The sequence below is a fragment of the Macaca nemestrina genome, chromosome 5 (assembly GCF_043159975.1).
Source record: "Macaca nemestrina isolate mMacNem1 chromosome 5, mMacNem.hap1, whole genome shotgun sequence".
NCBI lineage: Eukaryota > Metazoa > Chordata > Mammalia > Primates > Cercopithecidae > Macaca > Macaca nemestrina.
This window is the reverse complement of record NC_092129.1, coordinates 16,014,039-16,038,788: the sequence shown is the minus strand read 5'-3', so window position 1 is coordinate 16,038,788 and position 24,750 is coordinate 16,014,039. Positions and strand designations below refer to the sequence as shown.

At 35.6% G+C, this 24,750-nt stretch overlaps 1 protein-coding gene across 6 annotated transcripts in view; it reads left to right on the top strand.

The window, feature by feature from the left end:
• The window catches only part of LOC105492089 (REV3 like, DNA directed polymerase zeta catalytic subunit), a 189,405-nt gene that overhangs the window by 114,577 nt on the left and 50,078 nt on the right, over nucleotides 1-24,750 (top strand). For all 6 annotated transcript variants that reach the window (XR_011623291.1, XM_011758974.2, XM_011758977.2 and 3 more), the window contains 7 exons: nucleotides 3,706-4,613; nucleotides 6,374-6,453; nucleotides 7,749-7,874; nucleotides 12,957-13,149; nucleotides 14,872-14,983; nucleotides 20,180-20,295; nucleotides 22,631-22,749. Coding sequence is in view for 5 of the 6 variants with exons in the window: in XM_011758974.2 (XP_011757276.2) it covers nucleotides 3,706-4,613; nucleotides 6,374-6,453; nucleotides 7,749-7,874; nucleotides 12,957-13,149; nucleotides 14,872-14,983; nucleotides 20,180-20,295; nucleotides 22,631-22,749 (1,654 nt within the window). In the remaining variant the exon portion in view is untranslated. The remainder of the gene's footprint in view (nucleotides 1-3,705; nucleotides 4,614-6,373; nucleotides 6,454-7,748; nucleotides 7,875-12,956; nucleotides 13,150-14,871; nucleotides 14,984-20,179; nucleotides 20,296-22,630; nucleotides 22,750-24,750) is intronic.

The window sequence follows — 24,750 nt, the reverse complement described above, 5'->3', positions numbered from 1 at the left end:
CTCTACAAAAAAGTAGGCTGGGCACAGTGGCTCACGCCTGTAATCCCAGCACTTTGGGAGGCCAAGGTGGGCAGATCACCTGAGGTCAGGAGTTCAAGACCAGCCTAGCCAACATGGTGAAACCCTGTCTCTACTAAAAATACAAAAATTAGCTGGCCATGGTGGCAGGCGCCTGTAATCCCAACTACTCAGGAGGCTGAGACAGGAGAATCACTTGAACCCAGGAGGTGGAGGTTGCAGTGAGCCGAGATCACGCCACTGCACTTTGTTACCTGGGCAACAAAGAGTGAAACTCCATCTCAAAAAAAAAAAAAAAAATTAGCTGGGCATGGTGGCATGCACCTGTGGTCCCAGCTACTCAGGACGCTAAGGAAGGAGAATCACTGGAGCCCAGGATGTCAAGGCTGCAGTGAGCTGTGTTCACACCACTGCATTCCAGCTTGGGCAATGGAAAGAGACTTTATCTCAAAAAAAAAATCTCTTCAGGGAATTGATAGACAAACATGTGAGCACACGCACACATGCAGCAAATAGCAAAATAGAAATCACAGTAGTGGTTTATTTATCTGTAGTTGAGTAATTGTGTACCACTTTCATCGCCAAGTTAGGACATAACTGATAAAAGCTAAATTGGGTAACGTGGCTTAATCCAGAAAGTTTGAATGATGGTTCTTGTTCCTGCCCCTGTGTCCATGATCTCATATACTTAAACAGTTGCAGAGCAGGCAGTTCATTTCAACCATCCATTCAGAAGCAGAAGAGGATGGCTGGAACTGCTAAGGCAGGCCCTGCCTTAGTCTAAATCTTGGAAAGAGATATGAAGAGCAGCAGAGGCCACACTGCATGTATGCACTGACCTGTGGCAGCACCATCTTCCTGACTCCAGTGGAAAAAAAAAAAAAAGAAAGATACAATATGAATATTACACATTTGTTGAAAGCCATAGAAAGTACCACACCAAGAACGAACCCATATATAATCTATGGACTTTGGGCAATTACGATGTGTCAAAATAGGTTCATTGATTGTAACACGTGTGCCACTGTGGTAGGAGATGGTGATAATGAGGGAGGGCATGTATGTGTGGGCACACAAGGAGTATATGGGAACCTCTGTACATTCCTTTCAATTTTGCTGTCAACCTAAAGCTGTTAAAATATCTTCAAAAAAATTTAAATTAAAAAAACACGACAGTGAATGCCAGGCTTTTACCCAGCAGATTCACAGTAATTCCTATAGGAATCCATTTAAAAAAGGGGTGAGAGTGTGAAATGATGGATATGTTAATTTGTTTCACGGTAAGAACCGTTTTACTATATACTATATCATATTTTATACCTTAAATATACATGATAAAAATTTATTTTTTTTAATAAAGGGGTGAGAAAATGTTATCAGAATTGTAGAATAAAAGGTCTCTCCTATAATGACTTGAAGTGAAGGGTAGAAATGTTCACCTCCCAGCCCCTTTTCAACACAGTTTTGTTTAGTACCCACATGGAACTCTTTATTTCACTGCTGGGGCATATGAAGTCTGTTCCTTAAACATTAGTTTCCATCATTTTGGGGACTTTGGTGTTATCAGTAGTGATTATGGTATATTTACTTTTAGTTACCAAACTTATGTGCTAGTCATTATGTTTGTGTTGTTATTGTCCAACTTTGACACTTGTCCTACAGCTAAAATAAAAAATAATCATTTTTGAAAAATATTTTTTAAAATATGAAACTGTAGGCCGGGCACAGTGGCTCACGCCTGTAATCCCAGCACTCTGGGAGACCAAGGCAGGCGGATCACGAGGTCAGGAGATCGAGACCATCCTGACCAACATGGTGAAACCCCGTCTCTACTAAAAGTGCAAAAATTAGCTGACCATGGTGGCATGTGCCTGTAATCCCTACTCAAGAGACTGAGGCAGGAGAATCACTTGAACCAGAGAGTCAGAGGTTGCAGTGAGCTAAGATCACGCTCCTGCACTCCAGCCTGGTGACAGAGTAAGACTCTGTCTCAAAAAAAAAAGAAGCTATATATTCAATATAGAAAATTTAGGTAGTATGAAAGAAGAAGAAATAAAAATTACACCATTTTTCCATATAGTAACAGCCACCATAATATTTTGATGTGTTTTCTGTTTTCTTTAAAAGTATAGTTTTTAGTTTGTTTTGTTTTGTGAAGTGTGATCTTATTGTAGTCACAGTATTATCCACATTTTTCACTTAACATTATATTGTAAACATTTTCCAAATGAGTTTCTTGAATATTTTAATCGCTGCATATGTTGCAGCATGTATATATTATTGGATAGAAAGATTGTTTGTGATTTTGCCACTATAGATAGTATGTATATTATTATGTATGTTAAGAAGATATTAGCATTTTCTTCTTAAAGCATTTCTTGTATTTTGGAGTTTGTCCTTATAGCCCTAGAAGTAGGATTACTGGAAAATATAAGACTCTTGTTACATATTAGGAGATTTTTTTTCCTAGTGAATTATAGCAATTACCATGCTGCTGACAGTACGTAAGAAAAGTGAATTCACCACACCTCACCATTTTTTATTCTTGACCTCATTATGACTTCTCTATCCTTAGTATTAGAGTTGGGTATGGTCACTTGGTATGTGTATTCATTTCCTTCAACAGCATTAATTCTTCAACACCAATCATAATTCTGTTTCTGATTTTTCACATTGCCAAGAGTGGATGCAGGGACAGTGCTGGATGCTGGTTATGGAGTTAACTAGTAGGGGCTAAAGTCTTTTCATATAAAGGAGACAGGGTAGCCCTAATGCTTTTCCTTCAGCTTCAGATCTGAAAACATGAATCTAGTTAGTGGAGTTTTATGTAGAGAATGATGGGGACATTTGGGGAATCACGCCCTAAGAGAAGTGATTGAAAAAACTATGAATTATCTTTATATCCATAATAAAGTTAACATGAAGAAGTAGAATTATTTTATGTTGCTGTAGTAAGCAGAAATAGTATCAAGGGATTAGAGAAAGAGGTTTTACTTAATATTTATAGCTTTTGGAAATGAAACCAGACTGTTTTCATTAGTGATTTCCCACATATTCATACATTGGTAACATTTAAGCCATGTATCCTGTGGGCTCTGCCATCTCCTAAGTTATGTCAATGTTAATCCCTACCATGGAATGGGAAGAAAGAATTAGATAATTTACCTCAGTTGGTATGTTTTTTTAATGTTTAAGGGATTTGAGAGTACGAAGATTCATTTGAATTGACTCGCTTTGCTAAACTACAAATACTGGAGAATATAGGAAGAAGCTATGAATAATATCCTAGGACATAGTATTTGAATGATAAATTACTTTATTGTTTTTATTCATATGTGGTAATAATGGAAAATTACTTTAAGATTAGGAGAGGAAAGGAATCTGAAAAGTTTGTTTCATCTCCTTGAAGGACAGAAGGCTTCATTGGGCATTAAAATAAAACAAAAAATACCTTCTCTCCCTAAGATTAATGGTACCTTCCAAAGGAAATTAAGTAGTCATATACCTGTGAGGAAAAGCATATTGAGACTAAAGATAGAGTGTACCTACATAAAATAGAGGGGGCAGGGAAGATAGAAATGGACATTTTTGAGACTCCAAAAGGGACTTTATCTAGGATATGGAGTTAAATATTTTAGTAATTGCTCTTTGAAACAAAACAGTTGTTCTAAAATATGTTGTTTATAGGGAGATTGGTGGACGGCTCCTCATGGTAGAAACTCGACTTGCAAATGATCTGGCTGAGTTTGAGGGAGACTTTTCCTTGGAAGGACTTCGTCTTTGGAAAACAGCATTCTCAGCAATGACTCAGAATCCAAGGCCAGGGTCACCCCTTCGCAGTGGCCAAGGAGTTGTCAATAAAGGGTCAAGTAATAGCCCTAAGATGGTTGAAGATAAAAAAATTGTGATTATGCCTTGCAAATGTGCCCCAAGTCGACAACTGGTTCAAGTGTGGCTTCAAGCCAAAGAACAATATGAACGTTCCAAGAAACTGCCTAAAACCAAGCCAACTGGAGTTGTAAAATCTGCTGAGAACTTTAGCTCTTCAGTTAACCCAGATGACAAACCTGTAGTGCCTCCAAAAATGGATGTAAGTCCACGTATACTCCCCACTACAGCACATACCAAGGAGGATGTTAATTCTCGGATTGCTTTACAAGCACCAACCACGGGATGTAGTCAAACTGCAAGTGAAAGTCAGATGCTGCCACCAGTTGCCTCTTCAAGTGATCCTGAAAAAGATGAAGATGATGATAACTATTACATTAATTATAGCTCCCCTGATTCTCCTGTAATTCCCCCTTGGCAACAACCAATATCCCCAGATTCCAAAGCATTAAATGGAGATGATAGACCCTCATCACCAGTAGAGGAGCTGCCTTCATTGGCTGTTGAGAACTTCTTAAAACCAATAAAAGATGGTATACAAAAAAGCCCCTGCAGTGAGCCTCAAGAGCCTCTAGTGATATCTCCAATTAATGCTAGGGCAAGAACTGAGAAATGTGAATCACTTTGCCTTCATAGTACACCAATCATACAGAGAAAACTTCTGGAAAGGCTTCCTGAAGCAACTGGCCTTAGCCCATTATCAACAGGTAAGTGTACACATAACAGGAAGTCTCCATAATTGTTCTTCAGAAATAGAAATGAAGATAACATTAGACTGAAATGAAAATCAGAGCTTTTTAAATGAAGGTATAGCTCAGCAAGTATTTTTTGTTGTATCTTAGAAAGTCGTCACATGACAATTCTCTGCTGTGTAATCTACTTATATTTGCTTCCATCCTGTCTTCCTTGTGGGTGAAATACAGGAGCCCTCTCAAAAGGCTTATCTTCTCAACCTGACTTTCCTGTTGGCTTTTATACATACCCAGGTCTCCCACATTTTAAAACAGAAACAAAAAACCTGCCTTGACCTCACGTCTCCAGCCAGCTTCTACTCTTTCTCCTCCCCTTCAAAGCCAAATTTCTTAAAAGATTTATCTAATTTGACAACTCCAGTTATTTACCTCCTACTCATTTCTCAGCCCACTCTAAACTGAATTCTGCCCCTGTCATTCTACATTATAGCTCTTGTAAAGATTCCCAGTAAACTTATAGCTAAAACCAGTAGATGTTCCTGAGTCTTACCATATGTCCTCTAAGCAGCCATTTTCTCATTGACCCTACCTTCCTTCTTGGAGCTGCTTCTCCACTTGGCTTTCCTCCTACTTCTGTTTTTTCCCACTTGATTTTCTCATTATTCTCAGTTGTTATCTAAATGTTGGAGTTTATTAAGGCTTGATCTTAAGCCTTCTTTACATCTTTCTCTAAATGATCTAATTCCTGTCCTCAGGATTACTACAGATAACTTGCAAATTTATATTTCCAGTTCAGACCTCTCTTTTAAGCTCGAGAACACTATGTCCAACTACCTATCTGACATTTCCACTTGAATGCTAAATGGCACCTCAAGATTAGTATTTTAAAAACCAATTCATGATCTCACTGCATACGTTCACCACTACTTCCCCAACATACTTATGTATACATGCCTCCACATAAAAACCCATCGGGCCTTCTTTCAGTTTTCCTTATTTCAATGAATAGTGCCATCATCTCTCAGTTACACAAGGAAGAAATATAGAATTTATTTTTAATACTCACCTCATTCCCTCACTACCCACCTTGTAGTTTCTAGTCCCTATCCAGGCCTTATCACTTGTTTATCTCCTAAGTAAACCAGATCTATTTACTTTATTGTACTTCTTCCACCACAACTTTAGGCCATACTGTCATCATCTCTTGTCTGGGCTCCTGCACCAGCCATTTTATCTAAGTAATTTCCAATTCTTTTGCACAGTAATCAGGGAAAAATCCCCACTCTGTTCCTAGTTAATTACTACTCTCTTCAGATTTTACCTCCAGGAAACCTTCCCTAATCTCGACTACATAAAAATTCCCAATTATATTCCCCTTTGTTGTATTAATGCAGTTATAAATTTATTTTTCTAGTTTGATGAATGTCTGATTCTCTCTCTAGACCCCATGAGGGCACAGATTATGTCTTTTCTTCCTCATCATAGGTACTTGATAAGTAAGTGAATAAATGAATTAAACAGTTCTGTAGGTTAATGACTGAGGTATAAAACTCAGTAATTAAAATATAAACGTATTTAAAATACAAAATGTTAAAATGTTATTTTGGTGGGTATCAGAGGTTTGAATTTCATTTTTAAATTATGAAATTTTGGGGGGAATTCATAGGACAGCACCCACAAGTGGTACTTAAGTGTTTGGAACAACAAAAAGTTGTTTAAAAACCAGAAGCAGGTAATTTTAATATACATGTTAAATATGAAATTTCTTTCTACAGAACCAAAAACACAGAAGTTGAGTAATAAGAAAGGAAGTAATACTGACACTCTTAGAAGAGTACTCTTAACACAAGCAAAGGTAACTATACTAAACATTTTTAAAGATCAGTGGACGATCCAGTCTTATTCCTAGATTTCAGTTAGATAATTGATAACTATGTCTCAATTAAAAAATTTTTGTTACTTAAATTTTTGCATCATTATTTGCATATCTTTGAGACAACAAAAATTTGCCTTTTTTTAGTTTTTTTTTTTTTTTTTGCTGTTGGGATCTAAAAGATTCTTATATGTAAATACAAATATTACAGAGAAAGTGAATATGATAGCCAAAATGTGGATTATGAGGATACAAATACATTAACTGATTACTGGCAAAATCAGAACAATCCAATGACAGCAGAGCTCAAGTAAGTGATTTTTGATCCCACCAAAAATATATCCTTTTTCTTGGTTTATTACTTTTTTCTAAAATATAACCTTATTGATTTTTTAAAATTTATTTTACTAAGTAGCAAAAGAAAGCAACATTATTTACTACTGAAACTCTGGAAAGTCGCAGATGTCTTTATTCAAATACTAAAAATATGACAAAACTTAGAATTATATGGTTATATGAAAGAAGTATACATTGGACATGCATCCTTGGAAATATATGCTAGAAATCACTTATATATTGGTGACTTCTTATAAATGTCGTTAACTACATAAAATATATTTTAGTATTTCTTTGAGATTATAAAACTTTTTAAACTTTCATTTATAAAATAGTATTGAATTACAAGCTACATATATTAAAAAATACTGTATCAGTGTGTTGTGAACATAACACTTTGGGAGAAACAGTTAATAGATTTAGAAATCAGAAAAAAAAATTTTGTGAGGAAAGGAAAGATGCCATTTTTTTCTGAATCTTTGAAGATTATTTACATTGTCTTATTTAATTCATCTTTCAGGACACATGTTGTATTAGGGTAAAATACAAATCAATATTTCAAATCTTTTTCAAACTTTAGCCAAAGTAGTTGGAAATATATTGATTGCTTGCTTGTCTTACTTTCAAGAAAGGTCAAGATAAATGTCCATGTGGTATAAATGTCAACTCCCTACAAAACTATTATTTTCAGTATTGGGGGCTTCTGAACTGAGAGATAACATATGGTTTACTTATATTTCCACATATATCCAGTTCTGATATCTTTGTTAGCATGAAAATAACATTAATAAATACAATTTCTCCTTGAATTTAGAGATGATATTAGTTTACCATTTATTACCAAACACATAAAGCGTATTATGTGGGAATAAGTAATCAAAAGAAAAATGATTGCTCACGTATCTTTTTCTGGCTGTGTGTGTGTGTGTTTTTTTTTATAGAATCAATTTGCAGCAGTAAATACCCCACAGAAAGAAACTTCTCAGATTGATGGACCATCTTTAAACAATACTTACGGTTTCAAAGTCAGCATACAAAACTTACAGGAGGCAAAAGCTTTACATGAGGTAAAACTGCAACAGTAAGGACACATACATTGTGTTCAATTTAACTCCTCTTTTATTCTATAAAACAAGTATGGAATTTTTTTAACGAGGAAGGAATATATTGAATTCTATCCTATTAATCTTCATCTTGTTCTCATTTTCTTACTATTTTGTATATTTACATGTTTATATACAATAGAGAAACTTAAAGAATTTAAGTTGCTGAGACTGCTTTGTGATTTCATATCTTTCACAAATCTCATAACTGAAATTCAGCTTATGGACATTAAAATAAGAAAAGATTTTTGGGAGGTGAAGGTGGGACGATCCCTTGAGTCGAGGAGTTTAAGACTATCCTGGGCTACGTAGGAAGACCCTGTCTCTACCAAAAAATAAAAATAAAATTAGACACGCACCTATAGTCTCAGCTATTTGGGAGGCTGAGGTGGGAGGATCACTTGACCCTGGGAGTTCGAGGCTGCAGTGAGCTATGATTGTGCCACTACACTCCAGCCCAGGCTACAGACAGAGCAAGACTCTGTCTCTTTGGGGAGAAACAAAAAAAGACTGTATTTTGGGGATTATTATATTAAGATGTTATATCACATCTGAAATGTGATATTTACTTGTATTTTCTGTTTGATTGGCTCAGTGGATTAGAGCTTGCTACAAAAGAGGATAAATTCATTCATTCACATACTCTCTATATAACCCAGCTATCTTCACAGCACAGGCTGTCTGCCAAAGACTAGGACTTTGCAAAAATATACGTCAGCCACAGTATGCATTGGAAAGAATATGTGAATGGGTCACTATAAATTTATTTGTATGCAGAAAACAAACTCAAAGTACATATCTGACTGGCAGTAAGGTAGAAATCGAAGTATATTTTCATTGTTTACACCTGTGCTGTCATATGGTAGCCACTACCAGCATGGATATTGAGAACTTAAAATTTGGCTTATACAACTGAAGAACTGAATTTTAAACTTTATTTAATTTTAATTTAGATTTTAAAACATAGTTGACTCAAAGTATGTTTGGAACAACTTAGGTATGTAATACTATTTTTTACTCTAAGTTTTATGAAATTAAGTATAGATCAAGTATTTCTGTAGAAAATTTAGCATGCACAGTGAGATGCTAGAAGGATAAAATACATACTGATTTCAAAGACTTCATGGAAAGAATAAAATATTTTATTAGTAATTTTTATGTTGATTATATGTTGAAAGAATAATATTTTAAATATATTGGATCAAAGTGTTTTTAAATTAATTTAACCTATTTTTATTTTTTGAAATATGACTACTAGAAAACTTTAAGTTACATGTAACTTTTATTATATTTCTGTTGGACAGTGCTAGTTTTATACAGTCATTTTATGTCTTTGCTCTTAAAGCAGAAGATTAGTAATCACCTTTAAGTTATAATTCAATTTTTAAGTGTAGTTTTTTTTCTCAAGTCAATTCTGTTGTAAACTGTTCTAGGGGTTAGATTAACATAAACAGGGAAAAATTTTTTTTTTTTTTTTTTTTGAGGCGGAGTCTCGCTCTGTCCTCCAGGCTGGAGTGCAGTGGCGCGATCTCGGCTCACTGCAAGCTCCGCTTCCCAGGCTCACTCCATTCTCCTGCCTCAGCCTCCCAGGTAGCTGGGACTACAGGTGCCCGCCACCACGCCCGGCTAAGTTTTTGTATTTTTAGTAGAGATGGAGTCTCACTGTGTTAGCCAGGATGGTCTCGATCTCCTGACCTCGTGATCCACCCACCTCGGCCTCCCAAAGTGCTGGGACTACAAGCGTGAGCCACCGCGCCTGGCCTGAGGGAAAAATTTTAATATTGTCCTCCTTTTTTCTTCAAATTTGAACTGAAAATTATGTTTTTTTAGAATTAGGTCGGAACATAGTCTCTTATTTATTCATTTGCACATTTTTCTCATTCAACAACATCCATACATTTTCTGTTTTATACCTATGTCTATACTGGCCCCTGAAGCCTACATAAATTCAGTGATAAATTCAGTAATACATACCATCAAATGCACACTTGAGATTAGCAAATTTTTTAAAACTATTAAAAATATGTATTAAAGCAAATTTGATAGACTATAGCAAAAAGATGTGTTACATTTGATTATTCTCTTATTTGAAAAGTATACTTTTCTACATTTTCCTAGGTAACCCTGTTTCAGAACCAGGGGCCCTTTGGAAGTTAAAATCACTCAGGAGGTCTCACTAGTTGCTCTGACAGCTTCTTCCTCCAGTTAACGGGCTTTCCTCATCTCAAGGCACATTCCGAACTGCCGCCCGGTGGTTGAAACAGGAATAAACCAAAGAAAAACTCAACACTGTTCTCTTCCTTTCTCTAGGAAATTGTGCTTGTGGCATTTTCTCCCTGTTTCCATTACCCTAGGATAATCTCTCTTTCTTCTCACGTCAACACTCAGTGCAGAAGACAAGGGTTGTAATCTTTGTCCCCCTTTCTCACCTCCCTCTTGCCTAGTCACACTCACTAAATCTCTCAAGCCATGTCTTTATATAGTTTGCTTTAAAAAAATACTCCCTAAGCACAGTAATGCATTTTGTTATCAAGGAATAGAAATGCAAATTTTGAGTGTGAAAATTTGATCTAGTAAACAAAAATCAACCTCTAAGACCATTGTAACCTAAAATTGTTTTCAGAGTCTTTATGTCTTTTCAGATGTTCACCCTTTTCTTTTTTTTTTTTTTTTTTTTTTTGTTTGTTTGTTTGTTTGTTTGAAACATAGTCTTACTCTGTCACCCAGGCTGGAATGCAATGGCACGATCTCAGCTCACTTCAACCTCCACCTCCCAGGTTCAAGCAGTTCTCCTGCCTCAGCCTCCCTAGTAGCTGGGATTACAGGCATGTGTCACCACACCCGGCTAATTTTTGTATTTAGTGGAGACCAGGTTTCGCCACACTGGCCAGGCTGGTCTCGAACTTCTGACCTCGGGTGATCCACCTGCCTCAGCCTCCCAAAGTGCTGGGATTACAGGCATAAGCCACCGTGCCCGGCCTCATATGTTCATCCCTTTCTGATGAAACTAGTTGTTTTGTTTTATTTGGGTTTGTGGGAGGAGTTTTCCATTTAAAAACTTTTTATTTACTAAATTAATGCATGCTTATTGTTAAAATTAAATTCTGAAGAGTATGCATTTAAAAGTAAAAGTTTTTTCACTTAGCTCTCCATTTCATGTGGTTTGATTTTTTTTAATCCTAATATTTTAAAGTAGAAACAGCAGTATATGTTTCTGAGGAAAGTGGTAGATTTGTATTTGTTTTATTGTTATGCCTTATACATGCATAATTGATGTTCTTTTTATTTTAAAAAGTATTTAGTGGCCAGGCACAGTGGCTCACACCGGTAATCCTAGCACTTTGGGAGGTCGAGACAGGAGGATTGCTTGAAGCCAGGAGTTTGAGACCAGCCTGAGCAACAAGGCCCCATCTCTACAGAAAGTTTTATAAATTAGCCGGGCATGGTGATATGTACCTAGAGTCCCAGCTAGTAGGGAAACTGAAGTGAGTGGATCACTTGAGCCCAGGAGTTCAGGGCTGCAGTGAGCTATGATCACACCACTGCATTCCAGCCTGGGCAACAGAGAGAGACCCTGTCTCAAAAAAAAAAAAAAAATCTTTAACAAATTTACTAATGAGCATGTGCAACGGTACGTACCAAAAATAATCAGGACAAAAAAATTTGCAATGAAAAGTAAGCTTCCCTCCTACTTCTCCTACTTTAGGCTAGCAATTTCTTTCCCCCAAAGCAATAAGTATGTCTACATTTTTATGTCACTTTTCAGAAATTTTCTATGAATGTGCTTCCATTTTTTCGTGTATAGAAGTTTGCTATATTTACTGGTTCCATTTATCAGTGTATTATAGTTTCTTTTTATATTAGGACGTATAGATCTGCCTCATTCCCTTGAAAATTTTAAAGGTTACAGAATATTCCATTGTATGTATCCTTTATGGATACCACATAATTTATGTAACCTGTCCCCAACAGGTAAACTTCAGTTTTTTTCCGGTCTTTGCTATTATATTCTTGAGTAAACATCCTTGTGCGTATATTTTGTCTACATGTATATCTATCTCTAGGATAAATTTTCAGGGATAGGATTGCCACATCAATGAATTTTAATTTTCATAGAGATTTACCAAATTCTACTCCTGTCGCTAGTGAGAGACTTGAATTTACGTTTCTTCAACATTTTGCATGCAAGATAAATACAAAACACAAATCCTTTGTTAAATTTATATGATCTGAACAATTACCAATATTGTAACAGTAATCTGTTTTCCATTGCCAGGTACATGTACATGATAAAAAGATGAAGTATAATTCTATCTGTAATCATGAATTTAACCTATATTTTGTTTTTCTTACTCTGTATTGATTTTAGAAAGAAAACTAAGAATTACAGTTAAAAGTTTCTATTGGCATAGAAAAATAAGCATGAAAAGCAAATATTAACATTTTTTGCATTATATGTTAAAGAGAAAATGTGCATGGGTAAAAATCTGGCTGTTGTGTAGTTGATACCATAACAGTTCTTTTTTTTTTTTTCCAGGAAAAACTATAATTAAAAATCTACCCTAGTGTATGCAAAAGTCTAAGTAGCCCTGAAGTAGTAGTGAATTAATTGGTAGGAAATTTAAATTCTAAAAAAGTTCTCTTTTTACTTTAAACTACAGGTAAAACCGTATAGTTTAGCTACCTACATGAAGAGTAAAACGTGACAGACTTTGGTTTCAATGTATAACCACTTGGACTAGTCATTCTCTTTCTCAAACAAGAATTGAGAGCTCCTGCATATATTTGAGAAAAATAGTCTAAATATTGTCATTGAGAAATTATGGCAAGAGCAGATTTTCTGAAATAACATCATGAATTGATCTAATCTTGGGAGTAAAAATCTTTTGTTTTAATCTGTGGAGTGCTGAGTTGTGACTTTGTCCTTTATGTCCATTTTTTCTGTAATCTTACATACATATTTCTCTAGAGCCTTAGTGAAACATACTTCTTTGAGCATGTCTTTAAAAAATGTTTTAAAAACATAATATTTATTTGCTTTTATAGATACAAAATCTTACCCTAATCAGTGTGGAGTTGCATGCTCGAACCAGACGAGACTTAGAACCGGATCCCGAATTTGACCCAATCTGTGCTCTGTTTTACTGCATCTCATCTGACGCTCCACTGCCAGATACAGAAAAAACAGAACTCACGGGTGTAATAGTGATTGATAAAGACAAGACAGTTTTCAGTCAAGGTATTGTCTGTTTTTATTAATGATATACCTGCCCACTCTAGGAGGAACCTTTTAATGAGGAATTCCTATGCTGAAGATCCAATCTAAGCAAGCCTGAGGACTCTTTTCTAAAATGTTTGCTGAGATAGGAGTAGAAGATTGTGTATAACTTTGTCCTAGATGTATTATTCTTACTTGAATTAGTCAGAAGCAGCCAGGCACAGTGGTGCCTGCCTGTAGTCCCAGCTACCTGGGAGGCTGGGCAACAGGATAGCTCGAGCCCAGGAGTTTGGGGCTGTAGTGCACTGTGATTGTGCCTATAAATAGACACTACACTCCAGCCTGGGTAACATAGCAAGACCCCATTTATTTATTTATTTTTAAGTTAGAAGCAGTGCAATATAAAGATCTCAATATTTATAATTAGCTTATACAATTTGTTCTAAGTATTATTTTATAAAAATAATTATTACTGATACAGAGTCCACATTATTATGTATCCCTAGATTAGGTGCACAGTCTTCCTTATGTATGCATATGCAAGTATTTTCTTGCTGATAGGAGAGTTTATCTTACTACTATAAGTTAATGGTTCATAAGATACTGTTAAGATGTATTCTTTCTTTGCTTATATCTCTTTATCTTTCTTTCTAAGTACATATACTTTTGATTCAGAGGTTCTTCATACAGAATGCCATGTAAGGCATTTTATAAAATACCTACTGTCCCTCTGCAGCTTTCAGTGGTCACCATTACAAGTGAATTCAGTCCACTGAGGAGGAAGTCTTAGCACAGAATACAACCATATTAAGAATTTGCAATTTATTCAGTGATGTGCTTGAGCTGACACATACCAGCTCACAGCCAGTTCTTGGATTTTCATGAATTTTTCAAACTAGTTGCTGTCGCTTTGGCAGTTGGAAATCAGCCATAGGGTCGGGGAGGGGTCCTTACATCATGAAATAGGCCAGCACTAAAAATTAAGGCTTTCTTTTTTTTCCTACAGAGTTGGTGGTTAAACATTTTCATCATACCAGAGATTAAAATGTCCTGTGCTAAGCAAAGCTCTCCTGCTAGGAAGAGTAAAGACAGAAACAAAGTAATACAGGTTCTTCACAAGTGATATGTTATTTTATTTTCTTTTCCTTTTTTTTTTTTTTTGAGATGGAGTCTTGCTCTGTTGCCCAGGTTGGAGTGCAGTGGCATGATCTCAGCTCACTATAAGCTCCGCCTCATGCGTTCATGCCATTCTCCAGGTTCATGCCTTTCTCCTGCCTCAGCCTCCCGAGTAGCTGACTACAGGCGCCCACCACCACGCCCAGCTAATTTTTGTATTTTTTAGTAGAGACGGGGTTTCGCCATGTTAACCAGGATGGTCTTGATCTCCTGACCTCGTGATCTGCCCGCCTCAGCCTCCCAAAGTGCTGGGATTACAGGCTTGAGCCACTGTGCCCAGCCAGTGATATGTCATTTTCTAGGAAATTTTGTGAATGCAGTCTTTTCAGGAGAATAGCTGAAAATATAAAATTTGAATTTTCAGTTGTATATGAAACTAAAAAATCTTTTGAGAGTTTTTTAAAGACATTGGGTTAATTATGTTTTTACTTGGTGGGATGTTTTCTTAATTTGAAGTATTTCAGTAGTACAATTTCACTTAAAAGTAAGCTATAATATTACTTTTATATTATGAAGGTATATTATTACATAATGTTATATATAATAGACATTTTGTTTATTTTTTAGATATCAGATATCAGACTCCATTACTTATTAGATCTGGAATTACAGGACTCGAAGTCACCTATGCTGCTGATGAGAAGGCACTTTTTCATGAAATTGCAAATATAATAAAGAGGTATTGTTTTGTATTATCTGATTTTTCCAGTTTTTATTCAGAGAGTCGTTTCATGCTATTGCAGATAATAGTGAAGACAAAAGTGAAGGTAGGAAGAAAACGAATCCCTTCCTATGGGCCTTGAAAGCAGAGTTACTCTTGGAAAAATTTTATATTCACTTCCCACCACCATCACTATTTTCATCAGACAAGATAGGAAAAGCAGTGTTCTGTTCTCAAGATTGAGGGGCCAGTGAAAGACAAATATTTGTTTAGCCTCTAACTTCCCAGGTGTTCTTGAGGTTTGTTTTTCTATAGTGCTGAAATAATGGAGAACTGTATAAAGTTCCATTGTATTATTCATTAACTAGGTTTCTACCTTAGGAGCCAGCCACCATTTCAGTACCTTTTTTGTTTTGTTTTGTTTTGTTTTGTTTTTCTTTTTTAAAGTTTTCTGAGTTCTAAACAAGCCAATCTCTTCAAAAACCTTTGGGATGCATTCTGCGTATAAATTTATCTGTTAATAAATGTTGAACTGTCTATTACATACTCTTGTGCACAGAGCTCCTTAAAAATCTTCTTTTGACCATTTGGTAGTTGGTCCTCAGATTGATAGTAGAATCTTGTCCAAGCTTATGAAAATAATTTTAACAAAAATATTTTAATTTAAAAATAAAATCATTAAGTGGATCATTTGCATTTTCTCAAGAGTGTAACTCTTGGTAGCCATAGACTCTGTTATTTAATGCTTCACTTTGTAGAAACTTAAGGATTCTGCCCATTGCTAGGTTTAGGTTTTTAGATGTCTAAAGCAAGATAGAAAACACCCTTTGGATCCTGATGTACAGATAAAAGCTGTCCATGAGCATGTTGTTATACTCACCCTTTTTTGTTTTGCTTATATAGTTGAACTTTATCCTATAAAAACTAAATCAGTATTCTACACGAAAGATTAAGATGATATTCTACAGACTTGTCATCAGATTGATTCCCAGATGAGTTAACGTAAATCATTCTGAGAATTAGAAAACCAAAACGTGTTTTCTACAAAACAAAATTAAATGACAGAGCATCAAAAATAGTATGCTACTACCCATGACTATGAAGGAAAAAAGAGTAAAGTATTTTTACTATTTATAGCACTGGTGACTAGATAGAGTCCCATCTATTTGAGTTTCGTCATTGTCAGTCCTACCTTTTATCTTCTCACAGAGGTTGTCATCAACATGTCAGATGCTTTCAGTATCCACACTTCTTTTATTTCTGCAAGCAACTCAGAAAAAGAAATATGTAAGAGTTTCAGTCAATACTATTTTGTGTACCAGCACATGTCCAGTAACATCCCTGGACTTGTATGCTTGCCTTTTCCTTGTTAGGTATATTCCCAACGATAGGATTACCTACCAGCATCGAGAAATGTGTCAGTCATTTGCAAGTACAACTTTCTTAAATGTCCATAAAATGAAATGTACTAGTAATTAAGGAAAAAGGGGTAAACAAAACTGTCATAAAAAGGAAAATGTTTAAATGTCAACTTTTCAATTCTATAGTGTTCTTTATATATTAGTCCAAGCAACCCTGCAAAAAGATTGATTATTTCATTCTTTCACACTATTTGTTGTGTACTTACTCAACACAGCCTTTGGAGTCAGCCAGCCCTGTGTTTCTGTCTTGAATAAGTTGCTTAACTCTCTCAACTTTGTTTTCCTAATCTGTAAGATGGGTAGATAATGCACATAAAACTCTTAAACTCATGTCTGGTACTTAGTGAGTACATAAATGTTAACTGTGTGTAAGGGGCAGTGCTAGGTATACTATAAAAACGAATAAAATATATCTTTATTTTTCCATTTTTAATACTTTCTCAAGTGGCAAACACAAAAAGTAATATAAAGTGATATTAAACAAGCAAAACTTAATCTATAATCTTGTCACAATCGTTTTCCTCTTTCTGTATTTCCTTGGACTATTTACTTTGCCCAGTCTCCCTAACTTAAATATAAACTATGATTCTTCCCTTTTCCTCTTCCCTAAATACTGTTACATTTATTTTACATCATATCCATTTAACCTCAGAATTCTTTTTCAAGATGATTCCTTCCCCTCCGTGCCCCTTGCCTCTACTGGAGTACCCTTATCTATCATGTGTGTAGATGGTAGTGAGTTGCTTAAAATACTGTGAGGCATCTTTTTTCTACCTAAGCAAATAAAACCATTTTCCTATTTCTTCTGCTTCTATTTTATCCACAGTTTTGGGTTGTGTTCACCACTAATCCCAACTACCCAACCTTGTTCTTTCTGTAACTTTCAGAAACCTGATAGAATGAATAAAACCCACTAGAAATTGAAGAACAAGTCAAGACCTTGTTATTCACTCCAAATGTTTTTAGAGAAGAAAAATGGAATCCTTTGGCTTTTGAACTTGAAAACAGGTGTTTTATCAGCTTTAAAAGAGTCTCTTAAGACTAAACAGCCTCCAGGTCAAAAAATAAATATATGTAATATATCTGAAAAATATGCCTGAAACAACTTTACAGTTCTTCCAAAGGGACAAAATCTGTGAAATAAATCTAAGAAGAGAAGCACAGGCTAACTTTTTTCAGCAGTCATTTCTGAGCTGTAGCAGTTTATAAAAATAGACAACTTTTTAATTGAAACAGTTATTTTCAATGCATTATTTTTTGGAAAAAAGTGTACTTAGTCAGCTCCATTAGTTGCCACAACAGAACAAACAGCTGACTGGAATAAGTTCTTGCAATAACAAGATGTTGCATAAATGAGAACGATTCAGATGAAGAAATTAGAAGAACTATAACGTTTAAAACAGAAGGGCTGTGTAATCATCTGGCATCCTCTTCATGTTGTAACTGTGTAACTATGTGATATATAACTATGTGATGTGTGATAGGTAACTATGTGATAGGCATTCCAGGAATCTTCCAAATTATTAAGATCAAGGTCAACTGTGGCCACATTGTAATGCCTGTTCTGAGCCACTCTGAGTACTTAGCAGACAACTGTGTGGGTTCTGTTGTGTGCGTATGAGAATTCTTCAGGTCTGCGACCCCTGGTGATCCTTAGAGCCACTTGATACTTCTGCCCCAATTCTCAAATGTAGCCATTCATTACACAGTTAGTTTTAAAGGGAGACACACTGGACAAGTAGATAGTCTATCTTTGGACTAAGAAGAGTTTAATGAAAGAGATGAAGGCAGTATCAAAGAGTTGGTTAAGGGTTTGGGTGTTATGTTGGAAGACTAAACAGAAAGAGTATTGGGATATTTCTCCTTCCTTGAGTGCCCTGGGATCTTTCTGGATATTCATGCCATTGTTGCTTATTGCCTTGCTTCAATAGCTGTTTATTAAATTAAGCCATTTTCTCAGAAATGTCAATCCTATTTATGTAGAGAAAAGCACATAAGTAATATGTTTAATATCTTTTTCTCCTAACAAGCTTGAAGACTGCTCAGCAAGTCTGTGGATAACAGTGGATCATGAACAGATCACCATAAAATTAAAATTTTTACTACAGAATGTACTTTCATAGGGCCTTTAGGGAATAGGAAATTTGCAAGTATGCTGTTGCAGAAGTTTGAACCTAGTTCTTTTGACATCAGCCACTTAAATACTCCAGAATTAAAAATCAGAAAACATTTATTGTGACATTCCAATTTTTATTGACTAGGTAAAAACGAAAGCCATTCAATACCCATTTTTAGAAGACAGCTATGGAATTATGATAAAACATTAACATATTGGTTCTAAAAGCAGATCTGGTGTTCTGGTCATGATCCATTGTTATGCCAGACTTGCAGAGTAGCCATAGATAGCTTATATCAGTAAATTAATGTAGTCTAATACTGTAGACATTGGCTGAGGCTTAGGGTATTAAATGCTTTAAATTGGACAGGCTACACATCTCACAATTTAGTGTTTCATGAGTAGTTGTGTAAAACTCAACGATTTCAATTTCTGTGATATTTCACTTGGCCTTTTGGCATTTATAAAGAACAAGATAATGCTACTAATTGATAGAGCTACTTACTGTAGTTTTTGCTCTCAAAACTTATAATTAGTTCCTCTCTCCCCCACACAATTTTCCACTCAAGATAAATTTTCATATTTATAACTAAACATTTCTCTCTGGTGGTCACAACATGGAGGTCCTAAGAGGAGCCACAAAGAGGCTCCTTCTGGATTAGACACAGGTTGTCGGTTCCGTTTTGCCAGTGCAGCTCTGACCACAAGGAGCACATTTTTCTTCTAGATTCTGATGTTTACCTTCCCTACCTTAATCCCACCTCTATTAATATTTTATTCTTCCATTAAGTTGAATCACCATCCTTTTAAATTTAAAGGACAAACTTGTCATTACTTAGGCCTTATTTTGTATGAGAACCAAGTCATTACTAAAATTAAGTGAGAAAAAGAAGGCATTTTCATTTTTTTTTCTCAGCATTAAAACTTTAAGGGTGGTATAGATTACAAGCGTACATAAGTGACAACAGGAATGACCTAGGGATCTTTTTCAAAATACCATACCCACATACACCCTCACACTTCACCTTCCCCTGCCCACATTATATTCTCACTTGTACCTTTACTCATATACTTCGGTGGTAATGGCCTGCCTTCCACCCCAATTTCCATCAGCCTCTTTTCCCACTTGTATCAAACAAATACACAGTCTAAGTAAAAACTCTGCTTACTTTACAAAAGTAGCATCAAATTGCCTATAATCCCAGCACTTTGGGAGGCTGAGGCAGGCAGATCACTGGAGGTCAGGAATTTGAGACCAACCTGACCAACGTGGTGAAACCTCGGCTCTACTAAAAATACAAAAAATTAGCTGGACTTGGTGTGGGGCACCTGTAATCCCAGCTGCTTAGGAAGCTGAGGCAGGAGAATCGTTTGAACCTGGGAAGCAGAGGTTGCAGTGAGCTAACATCATGTCACTGCAATCCAGCCTGGACAGCAGAGTGAGACTCCATCTCAAAAAAATAAAAGAAACAAAGTAGCTTCAAATCAAGTACTCTTAACCCTCCATCTCTTCCTGTATAAAAACTCTGTAGGTACCACTGTATCATCCCTTCTCAATCTGGGAACCATTAGAGAACACAGGTTTTTATTTTCATACCTTACATCATGAAGAAACAATTACTCTGGTTAAAGGTTCAAATGTATGGTACTTATATAACTTTTTAATTCCTGTTTTAGGTATGATCCTGATATTCTGCTAGGATACGAGATTCAGATGCATTCCTGGGGTTACCTCTTACAAAGGGCTGCCGCTTTAAGTGTTGACTTATGTCAGATGATCTCTCGGGTGCCAGGTCTGTATCATTGTGAATGTTTTGTCATTCAACTACAGAGCAAATTATAAAGGAAATAAAGACAAAATGTTAAAGGGTACTTACGTTCTAGCCCAATTTTTAAGTATTAAGTTGTGTTTTAGATACAGCATAACTCCATTGCAGAAAAAATTAAAAATAAAATAAAAATATTCTAGTCTCACTGCTATATATACTGTTAGTATAGTTGTTGAGTTTTTTCCTTTCAGTCACTTTTCATATACATATGTAGTGGTTTTTAAATAATCATACCATATATTCCATTTTTATTATGCTTCCTTCATCTAGTGTCTTACCACACATATTTTTCTGCATTATGAAATAGTCTTCATAATTATTATGAAGCTACATAGCATTTCTTTGACTTGTACCATAATTTTATTGTGTGCCTGGCTCTGTTTTTTTTTTTATTCATTTTGTTGGTGAAGAAGGGCAGGATGGGTTGAGGAACACTAATAGTTAACTAATCATTGATTTTTATTTGGATATCAGGCTAAAAATATTGCAGAAATTTTGAAACCCATTCCCCAAAGTTTGATTCTGACTGGAAAATGGAGTAATAATATTCATACCAAAATTATTTGTAGTTTATAATGCATTTTTTAAAACTAGGTTTTCTTTATAAACCTGGGATTTTTAATAAATTTGTTCCCAAGGGTTCCCACAAGTCTAACTAAAACAAAGTAGTGTATACTTGGGAAAAGTTAAAGCTGGAAGATTCCAGGACAGTAAAGTTTTTTAACTTTGCAAAAAATTGGAATAAAAAGATCAGGTGCAGTGGCTCACACCTGTAATCCCAACACTTTGGGAGCTCAAGATGGGAGACTTGCTTGAGCCCTGGAGTTCAAAAGTAGCCCAGGTAACAAAGTGAGACCCCATTTCTACCAAAAAAAAAAAAAAAAAAAGGGTGTGATAGCATGTGCCTGTAGTCCCAGCTACTCAGGAGACTGAGGTGAGGCAATCGCTTGAGCCCAGGAGTTCAAGGCTGCAGTGAGCTATGATCACACCACTGCACCCAAGCTTGGGCAATAGAACAAGACAAAAAGGGAGCGGGGGACAGAGATGCTTTAAGTTTAGCTTTTCATTGCATGAATTTTTGTGTAGCTTGTGTGTCCTTTGCATGATAGGAATAGTGGTATATATTTTTTTTCCAACATCTTTTTTGGGATAGGTTTTAAATATCCTTGCCTCAGTTTATTCATCTGTAAAATAGGGACAATAGAACTTATTTCATAGGGTGATTGTGAGGAACTTAAAACAGTACCAGAGTATATGTTTTATTGTTTGCTAAATGAAAAACAAACTTTTAAACATTATCTCTTTAAAATAAAGAGAATTGGGTGGTTGTACATGGTCTTTTGATTCAGGTAATCCTAGTTTAGAATACTAGTTTTCTTACTGTAAGATCTTGGGCAAGATATAACATTTCTGAGTAGAATTTTCTGTAATACAAAATGAAAATTTTACTTTTTAAGTGGTTGTGTTAAAGGAAGTAATGTTTGTATTAAAATAAATGATGTTGGCAAAATTCTTAGAACATAATAAATATTCAATATTGTAAATATTTTTATTATTCTGGAACCTTTAATCATCAACATTCACATACACCTAGTGTTATATAGGAGAGACACATTTTAATTTATATTCTAGGTAAAATTCACCTCCTAAGAAACTAGACTCAGAACTCTATTTGCTATGAGGAACTCTTCATCTAATTCTCCATATGCCTTCTTCTAGTTCTCCATAGGCATTCAAGAGAATTTCATCCTGAATATGAACATGATGTCAACAAATTTTCAGAGAATCGTTTAGGTTAAAAATTGAACTGATTTTTTTTCCAAGAAATTACCAGATTAACTATGGACCTTTCTCATGCTAAAACTAAGCAAATGTTAGCATTAGGTGTTTATAAAGGTAGCGTCAGGCAAGGCATGATGCACCTGTAGTCCCAGCTGTTCGAGCAGCTGAGGCAGGCGGATTGCTTGTGGCCAGGAGTTTGAGGCTGCAGGGTGCTATGATTGCACCTGTGGCTAGCCTCTGCACTCAACCTGGCAACATAGTGAGTTGTCTCTTTTAAAAAATGAAGAAAAAAGGTAGTGCCAAAAATTACTAAATTTAAAGAAAAAAGTGTTTCTTATTTAAATATAGAAAGAAGGAGGGAGGGAGAGACTTCAGGTAAACAAAATTTTTTCATACATTGTGAATTATATGTCATCTTTAATATTCATCCTTAATGTTTATTCTCATTTTCCTTGGCATAATTTTATTGAAAGTTGTTTTCTGTGAGCCCTGATACAATCTGTTTTCATTTCTATAGATGACAAAATTGAGAACAGATTTGCAGCTGAAAGAGATGAGTATGGATCATATACAATGAGTGAGATAAATATTGTTGGCCGAATTACACTAAATCTTTGGAGAATCATGAGAAATGAGGTAGGTGATTTATCCAAAATGTTGTTTGGAAATAAGATATTCGGTCAATATAATGATTTATTCATTATAGAGTATTAGTAAGATTTACTATATAGCTTATGCGTTTGTCAATTACTATTATACTTATGTAGAGTTAAAGTAGTACTTTCTAAAATGCAAAACTACAGAGGTATTAGACTTTAATGTTTCAGGTGAGTTTTATTTTTTTTTTCTTTGTGTCTGAGGTAGCAATAATTAGAAAGGTCTAAACTATAATAAAATATTGGGGCCAGGCACGGTGCTCACACCTGTAATCTCAGCACTTTGGGAGGCCCAGGCAGGGGCATCCCTTGAGCTCAGGAGTTCCAGACCAGCCTGAGCAATATGGCAAAACCCTGTCTCTACAAATAATAGCTAAAAAAATTAGCTGGATGTGGAGGCACATGCCTATGGTCCCAGCTACTTGGGAGGCTGAGGTGGGAGAACCATTTGAGCTCAGGCAGCTAAGATTGCAGTGAGCCGTGATCATGCCACTGCACTCAAGCCTGGGTGACAGATCGAGACCCTGTCTCAAAATAAAATAAAATATTGTGTTGTACACGTTGAATATTGTCTAATTTCACCGTTTTGTTTTTTTTTTTTTTTTCACTTAAATAATTTTTGCACTTAAAGCCGGATGAATTCAGCTTGGCCTCGTTGATTTATTATAGTAAGAAAAATTTAGTCAAGAAATAGGAAGGAGCTTCTCAAACGAACTATATTTAAATACTGGGTCAGATTAATAAGATAAATTAAAGAGACAGTACTTTGAAATAGTTAATAATTAAGGCTTTGGGGGCTCAGATAAGGATTTTTAGTAGAGTAATTTCAATGAACTATCACATTAATTTGCATTCACTTAAAAAAGGAATTATTTCACACAAAAAAAGTAAGATCATGGAATTTTCCTGGATAATATTTGCATCCTTGAAGTTACCCAATTTCTCTTATTTGAAGTGTAAAAAAGCCATACATGGTGGCTCACACCTATAATTCCAACTCTTTGGGAGGCCAAGGCAGGAGGGGTTAGCTTGAGGCCAGGTGTTCAATCAAGACCATCCTGGGTAACATAGCGAGACCTTGTCTCTATTAAAAATAAAAAATAAACAATTAGGTTGGGCACGGTGGCTCATACCTGTAATCCTAGCACTTTGGGAGGCCAAGTAGGGTGGATCACTTGAGTCCAGGATTTGAGACTAGGCTGGGCAACACAGCAAAACCCCATCCTTACCAAAAAATACAAGTTAGCCTTGTATGGTAGCGTGTGCCTAGTGTGTAGCCAGGCAACAGCTACTTGGAAGGCTGAGGTGGGAGGATCACTTGATCCTGAGAGCCAATGGCACACACATATAGTCCCAGCTTATCAGGAGACTCAGCCAGGAGGACCTTTTGAGGCCAGGAATTCAAGGCTGCAGTGCACTGTAATATTATACCTCAGAGGCAGCGTTGCAGTGAACTGAGATTACACCACCACACTTCAGCCTGGGCGACAGAGCTAGAGCCTATCTCAAAAAAGACAAAACAGAAACAAAGATACCTAGTATAAATTGGTCTATTCTTAGACTTTGGACTTTGGATAGTATCAACTAAAATGTTTATATTTCAAAGAAAGCTAATTCTACAATTGCTTCTGCTCTTTGAAATTACTTTCTCATTAGACACTTTCTATTATATACTTATTATTCACTATTGTCTTCTTAGCTCTTTGGATTTATATAAAACATTTGACTTTCTAAGCTGCCGTATGCAATATACAACATGACTCTGCTTGAGAATAATTTTATCTTGTTGTGTTGTTCTTAAAGTAATAAGAGTGTAAGTCCCCAATGATTTAAAGTAATTTCTAGTGATACAGCACAGGATATAGGAGATACAGAGATTGTAATGTATTTGGTGTGTATATTTCATTATATATATATATATATTTTTTTTTTTTTTAATTTGATTTGTTTTTGAGATGGAGTCTCGCTTTGTCACCCAGGG